We start from the raw sequence: 12,453 nt of genomic DNA on the forward strand, positions 1-12,453 counted from the left end.
ATGTTTGGATATTCCACAGTCCACTTCTTTCTTGAGATCCCTTTTGCAATTGGGGGAACCATGCAAAAATAGCAGTTGCTATGATTGGTGGGTTCCCTCCACACCAGTGGGACTGCTAAAGGCATGGACTTTTTCTTCTTGTTTATCCAGTGATGGAGATAAGTTGCACATTTAATGCAACAATAATGAGGGCCCCAACTCTTGTCCTGATCCCCTATTTTGCATCCAAAATATAGGTGGTATGCCTTTTTTACCATTGCCGTCATACTGCACTTTTGAGATGCAAATGTAACCTCGCCACAAATGTAGCAAAAGTTATCTGCATTGTTTACAGTTTTGAGGCATCTTGGCTTCTGAGGGAAAATATCATGCAACTGTTCCTTGGAAATGTTAGGCAATGACACTTTCACAAGCCACCAGGTGTAACTGTATGATATGTAGATCCGACCAAGACAAATGTACCTTGCAATAAAAGAACAATAATGTACAGTTAGGTAATAATCTTTAGTCTCAAAGTGAAGATAAATTTATACACTTCCATGTGGTACCATTTTCATTGTTCTACTTAATTTGTCAAGAAGTTACAAGGCATCATGATCATCAGACACCTCCCTCCCTTGTAGGCAAATATACTCGCTTGTGTATAAATCTTTATTGTGAAATATCTTGAAAACTTTAGCCAAACAGCACCTCTACCACTTGTTTTCTAATTCATCTAGTCAAAATATGTAAGAATTAGCACATTTTATCTTGGAGGCCTATAATTTCCAAAAATCTGTAGACCAGTGTTACTTTTCCTTCCAAGCTTCCCGCAGTGTAACTTTCACTTTGAACTCTGGTGCTTGGAGCACAACACCAAATTTGCCCACTGGTTCAGGTAATACATGGCCTTCAGGGACACTGAGTGTGAATCTTTGCAAGGTCCAAGCCAGAAAGAGAAACAGCTCCATCTTGGCCAGAGCTTCTCCCAAGCAAACACGAATACCAGCTCCAAAGGGGAAGTAACTGGGTGAAGGAGAGTAGATTCGGTTTCCATCTTCATCTAGGAATCGACCTGTTTGCGGAGGACACAAATATCTCCCTAAGAAACATGTCAAGCTCTATCATAAATGTATAATGCTGGTAACAGTTCAGTAAACATGATCAAAGGAAGGACAAAGTAAACAAGTGAATATTCAGAACCTTCCTAAAAGCCTCCAATGGTGGGAGCTCATGGATCCCTGACAGCAACTTATTCAAAAGGTATGGGGCAACTACAGAAAATACCCTTTCTCAATACTTAGCCACCTAGTTGCCCTCAAACTTGGGAAACAGAAGAATTTCATTTTATGTATGTAAGCCATCCTGAGGCCTTCGCGACAGGACAGCATATAAACATAATAAACAAACAAACAAACTGCCCAGAGGGCCCTGTGGGCTATGGGGTAATATATAAACATAAATAAATAAATACATTTCTGTTGTTGAGCTTAAAGTCTGGGCAGGTTTATATGGATGAAGGTGGTAATGAGCCTAGTGGGGAAGAAGAAAAGACAAGCCAATGTTTCAAGCAGCCATCCCCAATGAGGTGCTCTCCAGATACGTTGGACAGCAAATCCCATCAGCTAGCATGGTCATGCTTGCTTGTGGTGATCAGAGTTGTAGTCCAACACATCTAGGGATAGTTGATCAGGGACAGCTTATTTAAAACATAAAGAAAGATGGTGCATATGCTTAGGAGTACCGATACCCAAGAGAATGTGAGAAGTTTCTGGACTAGGAAAAATATGGCAGCAAGATCAAAGGTCAATAGATAAAGTGTGTTGTGAAAGCACCTCTTCTGGGCAATAAGCAAATTTGAACCAGGGACTCCCCCACCCACCCAACATGAAGAGGAAGTATGGAATGCCCACCTGGATTAAATTCCTTTGGTTTGTCCCACTCTTTTTCATCATGGTGAATGGACCACAGGTTGATTATAACATGAGTTCCTTTAGGAATAATATATTCCCCAATGCTGCAAATAGACAAACACCATTAGTGCTTTCCTCTGAGTAGGAGCATTACTACAATCCCCCTCCCATTGACTTTCTGGCAGATCTCTAGTGAAAATGGTGATCACCTTGTGTCCTCCAAGGCCTCATGTGGGATAAGGAGTGGGGCGACAGGCTGGATACGCAGAACTTCACTAATGGTAGCTTCCAAGTAAGGCAAGTGCTGACGGTCCTTGAGTAGGGGATATCTGTTAAAGCTAAGGACTTTTTCTAGTTCATCATGGATCTTTTGCTGCACCTGCAGAGTGGGGAGGAATGGAGCATGCCAGACTGTGATAGCAGCAGGTTAGAGAGTCTACAACTCCAACTTTTCTCGTTGTAATCTATTTTCACTTTCTTATTAACTGGTCAGGCCATCCGAAAGTGAAAAGAAAGTGACTGACACATTGAGTAGTTTGCCAATAAAAGAAGGGAACATTGATCTCCGAGCAAGTGAGCTGCCACCACACTCGCTGAACGCCACCTCGCGCACACCCGACAATGCCTCACCGGCCTGTGTGCCCAGGTCCCCCCTCCTCACCGGCCCAGGCATGTATCCACTGCCTTTCAACTGGCCCCCTAGTGAAAAAGTTTGAGGACCCCTGATTAAGAGCCTATAAACTCAGAGTACTAATTATATAAATTGTGCGCGAGTAAAGAACAGTTGCTGACCAATTTTGTAGATTCAGTAGCTGCCTATGGCCAGGACCAAGATCAAAGGTCCCCACCCTTGGTAGGGCTTACTGACAACAATCCTATTCACCATTGCAACCCACATGTTCACCTGCTTTTTCTCTGGCTAAGACAACAGTGGCAGAGAGAAAGGAGAGCAACAGATGCCATTGCTACCCTTTCTCATGGGCTCTCTGTCTACCAAGCAGATAAGTAGCAGCAGGAATGATGAAGGGGATGGAAGAGTAAGACTATCTGATGAGAATGAAAGTGAGAAGGCAGACTCACTTAAGGCAGGTGTCCATTGAGAGTATCTTGCCCAAAGGCCCTCAAAAACTGGGCATTGGCCCTCAAAAACTGGGCACCAGCCCTAGCTTATTGTGATATGAATGCAGGGGTTTGGGTTTTCCACAATCCAGGAATGTAAAGCATACTGTAAGAATGAATACATTAGCCATAGGACGCTGGACATCTATAGAGCCAGAGGACATTGCTTGGGATCTGTCTATATAAAATGCATAACACACTGGCTGTGAGCATGGAGGGCTATTTTCCATACATTTCCTCAAAATAAAAGAATTGCATTGGAGACCCCTGACATTAATTAAAGACAGTCTAGGTTTGGTAGAATTCGCAGCATTTCATATGCACTCATGCTGGTTTGGGGAATGCTGGACTTGTAGGGATTTTTTCCTGCCAAAATATGCATAGGACCGCACCCTAAACTAGATTCTCTCTCTGTTTCGCATAACACACTATCAATATATACCATTTTCAGAACAGACAGAGGTAGGCTGTGCCATGTTTGGGTAATGTAGTGTTACCTCTGGGTAATGTAGGAGGTAGAGAATGCTCCACTTCAGCACTGTAGCGGTGGTCTCCACACCGGCCCCAAAGATGTCTGCCACTGTCATGAGCAGGTAATCATCTGTCAGCTCCAGCCCAGGCAGGAGATGGCTGTTGTTGTTCTCCGTGTTCAGTTTGGCTTTCAGGAGTACATCCATGAGGTCATTGATAGAATCATTGTTGAACGTTTCCTGGGAAGGAAAAAGGGGTATTTTCGAAGTTTATTACTAGCATAGTATTATCTCATGATATGAAGGCCAGCAGAAGGAGATGCCTCCCTGCCCCTGCTAGCCAGAGATGCCACTTAGGTCCCTGCCTGCAGAAGACAGGCTGCCGGTGTCAGGGACAGGAGGGAAGTGTCGTCTCAGCTGAGCAACATTCCCTTCCCAATGGCAATCTGTAGAACTTGCTAGTTCCCTTTAATATCTATGGCCAAAAGGTAAAGATCCACATTTGAATTTGTATTTGAGGTGAGGACAATATACTGCACACCTAAAATGGATGATCCCAGTGTGTGAAGAAGGGGTGGGCAATTCTCAGCTTGCTCTCTCTAACCTGTATGAGTCAGGGGGAGTTACTGATTTGTATGGGAGAAAATAAATGTTACTACTGGGGACAGAGCTAAGGCACACACATGTCCCCTAGTGAGCACTGTGTCAAAGGCATAAGTTGGATTCATTTTTATGGCAGAAAGTCAACAAGTTGGAAAGGGAAGGGTTCCATTCTCACAGTTCACCCTGTTGCCTTGCTCCATTTGTGAGGTAAGGCAGACTCCTCTCCCTAACTTCAGCAATGGCCTCCCTTCCCTAGTTCAGCAGAAGTGGTTGAGAAGTGAAGTTGCTGAGGTGACAGAAAGGCAGAGTGTGTAGAATACCAGGCCCATGTTCATTGTCAATATAACTCTGCCCACAATTTCATTAGTTAAATAAACAAACACATCTCTGGAACGGGATTCTGGCTTTTAGGGTGACAACCCCCCTGCCCCAGCAGCATTTTTCGCTTCCCAATGAACCTGTGAAATAAGTTTGGGTGAGTGGGAGGGGTCTGCACAAGGATAGTTTGTGAGAAGAGAACTAAAATGGGATTTGCCACACCTAACCACAACAGAAGACAGCAGGAGAGGCAATTGCTACCTGACATTACACAAAGAAAGGCAGATTTTAATTGTTCTGAATAGATAAATCTGCCTTTGCTGTCATCACCCTTTAGAGGGCAGAGTCAGATAATGTAATATTACAACTGCACCTGGTATTCCAGTTCTGTCGCTGTATGGACAATGTTGTTTTACTTATAAGCCTGATTGTATTGCTGTGAATCTCTTTGGGAGGAAAGTTGTATAAAAATAATTGTACATCTGCTGAGGAGGCACAACACAGGTAGGAGCATATCAGATCTCTTTTCTACATGCTTTATCCATCGTCTAGTCATCGCTACTCCCACCCTCTCCCTCAGGGAGCAGTGGGAGGAGGAGATGCTTCTGCCTTGTGTGCTCATCTTTCTTTCCTCATCCCCAGTTGAAAGGGTGAAAAAGATGTGAAATAGGATCCTTGTTTAGGCCAGCATTCTTTGTTTATCCCTCCCTTTCTTCTACGTAGATTCCAAATTCATTACTTTCATCTTTGGCATGAAGTTTTGATCTGCACATCTTGGCACTTCCCCAGTTCCTTGATCTTTGATTTTTGCACCTGTTGGTCTTTGTATATATATTTAAAATATTTATTGGCCACCTTTCAGGGCAGGAGACTTCCTAAGGAAGTACACAACAATAACATTTGCAAAGTAAAAACCAATGTAATAATAACAGTAAACATTCCAAGAAAACAACCACCAGCATAAGATTAAATCTATAATACACAATTGCAGCCTCAGCTATCGCTGGCAAAACATAAACAGGGAAAGGCCAAAGTAAACAAATAAATTCTCAGTTGCAATGGTGAGGCCTTTGCTGCTCTACAGCTCCCACCTTTGAATGGAGATACTTACTTTATGCTTTGTAAACTGCTTATATAGGAACTCGTCTCTTGCTTTCAAACTCTTCTTTAGCAAGGCTAATTCTTTATTGGGAAAGAACTGGAAAAAAAAGCAAAAAGCAAAATAAACACCCCCATCATGCCAAATATACTGCCTTTCTTGGCATCAGATCAGAACTGACTTCCTAGAACCCATGTCCTAGTCCCTGCCATGGAGGTTTGGGGAGAAGCCAGATTTGTTACCTCCAATGAACACTGTTTTTCCAATAGAAAAGCAGATGCTTCCATCTGATTCTTGCACCCTGCACATGACACCAAGTCCCATATAACTCAGTATGATTTCTCTTCCAGTAAAGCCTTTCCAGTAAAGCCTTTCACTTTCCATCCCCCTGCCAAAATACATATTCTGTGCAGGCCTGAGCGCACACACACACAAGAACAAAAATATTGAACAGATAACTATGAATCTTGTCCTTTTGAACAGCACATTTCCCCCCAACAATTTAAGCTTTTTTTTCCTACACAGAACTCTAGGGCATCTGGGATAGGAAATCCTGTTACCCACTGATAAGAATGTGCTTAATCTAAAAGTGGTATGTCTCACCTGCCTCTGCTAGTGAAGAATGGCAAATCAAGGGAAGAGTAATGCAATAAGACTGACAGATTATTAATAGATCTAAGGCAGCAAATATACCCCTTAAGTGATTTGTGGATCATTGCTATGGTCTTCTCTTGCTGATGCCTCTGCATCGATATGTGTCATTTCATTGCATCCTCTTTCCATTAACTCTCACCTGAAGCCATGGGAAGATATCTACCAGGCTATGCTTGAATGTCGTGTCCACAATGCCCTTGCTGTATTTGAGAACATTTTCAAGCTCAGGATCTCCACGCTTGTAGGAAGAGTTAAAGCAGAGAGAACACACCACATTTGTAACAGAACATGTCAGTTCAGTTCCTAAGTTCAAGGGTGAATCCTGTGCAGCAGCCAGATTTTCACACAAGGAAGAGGCTTCTGTGCAGACTGGAAGAAAAACATGGAAGAAGAGATGCACAAAGGCATGGTGAATCATTTAGCAGAAGGTGGGGAAAGGAGATATGAACTGGGGTTAACGGATCTGGCAATGTGGTAGTGGTACCCAGCTATGGAGAGAAAGCTTATCTGAATTACGGCACATGTTGCATTAGATGTCTCAAAATGGGGAGGCCAGGGTTTAAGCCCATCTCCTCCACAGGCTTTATCTTTGATCTTGAAGACATTGTTAGTTCCCATTCTTAATTTTGTTGCAGTGAGGGGGTAATACTGATGATAATAGGCCAAAGGAAAAATTTAAAAGATTCTGGCCTGGTTCACAAGAAAGAACAAACCAGTAAGGGTTAATTTCTCTGCAGAGTTTCTTGTCAGAGAAACAGTTGCCATTTTGAATATTTGGGGCATAACAGGGGCACACCATGTCCATCTGGAACCCATGGGCTTTATTAGGGTTGTGGGTGGCTTGTAAGCCACCCCAGCAATCCAAACGTGCTAGGTTCATGCATAACAAGAAACTACAGTACGTTGCTGAATATTCAAAATGGCCCCTGCCAGGATGGAAAGCTACACAGGAATATTAACCTATGGTGACTTCTCATCATGTGCGAATTGTCTAAATCATATGGATGCTTTTTCCAGTTGCCCACATGACACTTCCCATTCCTCCATTTTGAAGGGACTGTCCTCAGCTCTCAAACAGGCTTGCAAGGCTGGCTTTCATGATTTTAATAAAAAGGTTTAAATAGAAAAAGAGCTGCACCGTGTCCAAAATGGCTTGCAGCCATGGGTGGGGAGTGGAAGAAGCCAGTGCCAGCTGTCCCCAAGTGCTAGTTAGGCACATTTGGGGTGGCTGGCAATGAGAATCATCAAAGACCTGCTTGAAAAGAGTAGCTTGTCACTCATGCCAAGCAACTATGCAGCCTGGTCCCCAGTACAGAGAAGGTGGTCAATTGCTAAGGTTCACATGACGCAACAACCTATCATAGGTACAACAATGCCCACTACAATCTATGCAGTCTGCTCAAACCAGCCACTCTGTAGGAATTGATTTGGGTTTACATGACACAATCCACTATGGGTTAGCAAGCCAAACAAATCCAGTCAGTATATCTTTCCTCTTAAAGGTATCTCCCCTATTCTGTATTCCTTCTGAGAGGGCATTCCATTTCCTAACCTCTGCCCCTTCTTCTGCCCTTTTCTGTTGCTTCACATTCCATAGCTAATGAGCTCGCTCAGTCTTCATTCTGTATTTGTGGGGGATTGGCTCCTTTTTCAGTGTCCTGTCGACAGCCCTTATAATATTCATTATCCCAGGTTGCTTGTAGAAGAAGTGATGAAAAATCATGGGGAGTTTTTCTCCCACAATGAATAACCTCACTGTGATCTCTCTGTCTTCAAAGGAAACTGGTATAACATAATGGAAAGATTATACCTGGGAATTAGAGTAGATTATGTACTAAAAGTTTTGTTATAATTTATTCAACCATTATCTTTCTGAAATGCCTAAAATGTTTGTATTAAGTATCCATGCTATGTATACAGCTTTTCCATCATTCCTAACATATGCCTAATTTTATACCAGGAGAAACTGTTTTAATAGAACACATATGTTTATCTAGTTTGGAAGCATGTAGTGATAGTCACCACTAAATGGTAGAGAAGGACAAAGCAGGACAATGTATTCACTGTTCTGCCTTGCTTTCACTTTCCAAATTTGACTTTACATAGCTGCATTCCACTAATTTCATTTAAAGCAAGATCAAGTCTAATGTGAGTTATGTAGAACAGAACTGAGAATTCCAATGACTCCTTTATGACGTTTTCTTCTTCTCCTCCTCTTAACAAAACCGGGCTGCAATATATATGAAGGGCACCACAGCCTGCCTAAGGGGGATATTGTCCAGCATATTCTTATTATTTTTCTTTGTTCCAGTGATCATGCTTTTCCTGCACATATTCAGTTGGGGGTGTCCTGCTTTATATGATAGACTTTTTGTTGCTTCTAAAGATATGTAGTACTAACTTTTTCATATTACATTTTACAATTCTCAGGAAGACCATTACACTATGGGTAAATGTTACATGGTGAACCCCAATAGTCTGCGTAATGACACAGAAACACAGAAAATGAAGAGAAAGCTTATAAGCAATCTGCTTTGGTTTATCAGCAACATCACCATCATATCCTTATGCCTCAATTTCTGAAAAGTTTGGCTCTAGAAATAGATCTTTTTCCCAAGAAGAGCCTATTTACCCAGAACAAACCAATCAGTATGTTATGTGCAGAGCCATGGGATGCAGATACTTGTACCATTGGAAGGTTAGGTGGCCAAACGCAACTGCATTCTAAGGTATAGCATTCAACATTCTACCAGTGGTTGAAAAGAGACAATAATTTACAGCTGAGTGCAGGTATCTTTAGAAGAGGGAGTGGATGTAGACCTTTTCGGTGTACTCAATCCTGGACCCTTCATCCTCAACAGACACACATAATTTGTTCCAAATAGAATTCTGTTGCCATCCCATCCCCACCCCAAGTTTCTGGCGGGCTGACTACATGGGGTTTTGCTTGGCTTGGTTAAGAACCTGCATGTTTATCTGCTCAAATATTCATTAGACTGTCTCTCTTTCTACCTGGCTGTTTGCCCTCTCTCCCCCCTCTCCCCCCCACCTCTCTCTCTCTGTTTTATTTTCCATATTTTTCCCAACTTAGAGTATCTTTTCAACAAGACAGGGAGGGAGCTGACTTCAGTGCTGTGCACAGTTCTGAAAAAGAGAGAGCTGGTTTCACCAATGAGAAGAGGTGGCATTGTGCAAATCCTGCTTCAGGAGCATGTTCCACCCTGAGCTCCCTGTGGAGGAATAAAACTGATGATGCATGTATGCAGCCTGATCATTGTAGAAGTGGTATGAACATGTATTTCCTGCCCTCAGATGTCTTAGAAGGCAAAAATTGTTCAAACCAATTCCAGCACACCTAAAATGTTGTGTCTGCCTTCACCCAAAAAGGGGCAGGCTAACCTAACCTTTTATCCACAAGCATTTTGGCAGAACCTTCTCTCCCCATCTCCCTTTGTTGGCTTTCCTTGGATCACTTACTTATTTTCTCAAGGGCCAGAGTGCCCTCCCCAAACATGTGAAGTGCAGAGTGCACGAGCTTGCGCTGCATTTTCCATAATGGGCTGTATGAAGCAAAGGCGATGTCCTTTCCATTCAGTGTTAGCAAGTCTGTGGTCACCTTGAATCAATGGAGGGGGTGAAAAAAGAAGAAAGAAAATGTTACTCTCTTTCCAGAATACCTGATGGTGCAATGAGTAAGACTATCACATGCTTTCTGTTTTCTCTGAGAGGGACCCCCATGCTCATACACACTACCACATTTGACAAAGATTGCATAATGTAAGGCATTTCAGATAAAGAGATTACTTGGAGTCTCATTGATGCAGGTCCCTCATCCACTAAATATCAGTGCAAATCAGTTTTCTTTTTCTGTTCAGAGCTGAGGGAAGGGGTTCCAGATAGCGGTTTCCTAGTGCCGCAAATCAGAAGGTATTGTGCAGCAATTCCATCTTTGACAGTGTACAGTGAGAAAAAGAACAGAGGAAATGATGGGAAAACACAGGAGGGCTACCAATGGAAGGCTATATCATGTGGACACACACCTCACCAATAACATTCCATGAATGAGGTGACAGAAAAAAAGGCTAATAAAGGCAGCCAAAATCAGCCAACAAGATAAAGGCCTTTTTGCCTGTTTCTAATTCATATTAGTCTTTGGAACCAAAGTTCCTAGGGGTGGCAAGGAGATAAGAGAGAGGAGGTTGAGGGATTCAATTCTCCTCATCAATATGTCCCTTTTCATGTTAAAATGAACCCCTGTTCCTGTTTTATAGAAGAATAGCATATATGTGATCAACATACATAGCTGACCCTGGGGGGATCTACATGGTACCCCCTCTGTTTATGAAAGATCACAGTTATGGTATTTATATGAAATACATTTATCACATTTGGGCCATATGCTAATGAATACATATTTGAAAACATGAGCGTGTATCACACACAAATGCAATTGTGGGAGAAGTCGGGGAACTAGAAAGAAGATGAATACAGAGTAAAGGCCCTTAAGGTTCACTTGTTCTTGTGTTTGTTTGCTTTTAGCTCAATTAACTATGCAAAGGACAAAGGGGCAAAGAAGCAGAGATATTGAAAACAGGGAGTAAAAAAGTGGACTTGCCTCTTGCCTCCCCATAAAATACCATGCAGAAGTGGCAATGCTGCTTGCTTCTGTCCTCCCATTTCTCATGGGTGAAGTAAGTGAGCCCAGCAAACCCATTCCCCTCTAAAGCAAAAGAGTACTACCCCTTCCTCTGTGCACTTTCCCATAAGTTAACTCCATTACAGAGAGAACAGAACATTGTCCTCTTGTCTTTAATAGCAGTCTCTTCCATATTTTAGTTCTGTTATAATTTCAGTCCTCAGTATTAATTTCTTGAAACAGACTATGCCCACAGCATAAATATATTTACAGAACAGTATATACATGTATGTATGTATGAATGTATGTATGTATGTATGTGTTCTCTCTCTCTCTCTCTCTCTCTCTCTCTCTCTATATATATATATATATATATATATATATATGAATTTTCTCAAAACTGTTTTATTGTATTATGCTTTATTGTTAACTGCAGTGTTCTCATCTATCGTTCACACCCATAATGCTGTCCTCCTTGCCCTCATATACCACCTGCCAATTCTACACAACATTGTCACCAGGTAGGAGCTATTTTCAGGCAGCATCAATGGTTTGGGTAAAGGGATGTGCCTTGATCCAGTAAGGGAGAACTTGCTTCCACATGTGTCATTGATGCATACGCAGTGAGGTATTTGAATACACATAACAATATCAGTCTGGGCCCCATTAAATTTGCAGGATGTACCCCTTCATGTTGTTGCTAGTTGCTTTGTCCCATATAACTACTTGTGTACAACTAGAGCTAGCACTACTGGTGTTTCCCAGCAACTGCTACTGAGGGGCATACTGCCTCAGGTACCTGAAGTTGCGCATAGCCATCGTGTGGCGCTATCTATGAATTTCTCTAGGTCCCTTTTAAAGACACTGGTTGACAGTAATCACATCATCCGGTGGTATTTAAATGCACAGAAACAAGTTAGAGCTAAAGAGCATGTATTATTATAAGCTTCCTACATTCGAAAAAGATAATAACTACTCAAGAACTTGTTATTACTATTATTTGGGAAAGTAGCACCCTAAGTCCCATTTATAACATAGTAGTCTAGAAAGTAATCTGGGTTTAGGACCCAGCAGCAAGGAAGAAACAATCTTTCCTGCCTTGTGACTAAGACATTTGGTTCACAGTTTCTGCTCATAATCTAGTGACATTACTCATTTTATTTTCTCACCTCTTCTGCTTAGACAGCAATATTCATGGTCAAAATCAGGGCTTTTGATTTTGCTATTGCCACACATCCTATAATCCCTAACCCTTAATTGTATGGGCTGGTTTTGTTCTTGGAATCTCGACCATATCCAGAGGGAAGGACCTTCTGGGCATAGGTAAAAGAAAGACATTCAAAGTTTTCTTACCGTGTGAGGTCTCCCGCCAAAAATTTTTCCTTTCTTATGCAGCACTTCTTTGGCATGTTGATAGTTGTTGACCATTACTACATAGTTAGAACCCATGTAGAAGGAGTACAAGCTGCCATACTTCTGTTGCAGTCTGCTGAATAAGAGGTGGAGCTGTGGGTCCCTAACAAAATGCAACAGGCTCCCAATTATTGGCAGGGAGGGCAGACACCTGGGGTACTTGTGCTTGGATTCCTGCTTTCTCTTTGCCACCTTCCTGAGGGATAGGAGTGCTAGCATGAGGAGCAAGGCAATCAGGAGAGCCATCAT

At 42.2% G+C, this 12,453-nt stretch overlaps 1 protein-coding gene across 1 annotated transcript; it reads right to left on the reverse strand.

Annotated features, from left to right (window-relative positions):
- Positions 1-788: 788 nt before the first annotated feature.
- Positions 789-12,453, reverse strand: LOC123024050 (steroid 17-alpha-hydroxylase/17,20 lyase). The gene is made up of 8 exons (XM_044431324.1): positions 12,145-12,453; positions 9,633-9,771; positions 6,295-6,524; positions 5,514-5,600; positions 3,509-3,721; positions 2,102-2,271; positions 1,893-1,996; positions 789-1,054 (listed from the first exon to the last, which is right to left on the reverse strand). The coding sequence occupies exons 1-8, from the start codon at positions 12,451-12,453 to the stop codon at positions 789-791; spliced, it is 1,518 nt and encodes a 505-aa protein (XP_044287259.1).

Source organism: Varanus komodoensis, unplaced genomic scaffold (assembly GCF_004798865.1).
Source record: "Varanus komodoensis strain SLA01 unplaced genomic scaffold, ASM479886v1 scaffold1, whole genome shotgun sequence".
Lineage (NCBI taxonomy): Eukaryota > Metazoa > Chordata > Lepidosauria > Squamata > Varanidae > Varanus > Varanus komodoensis.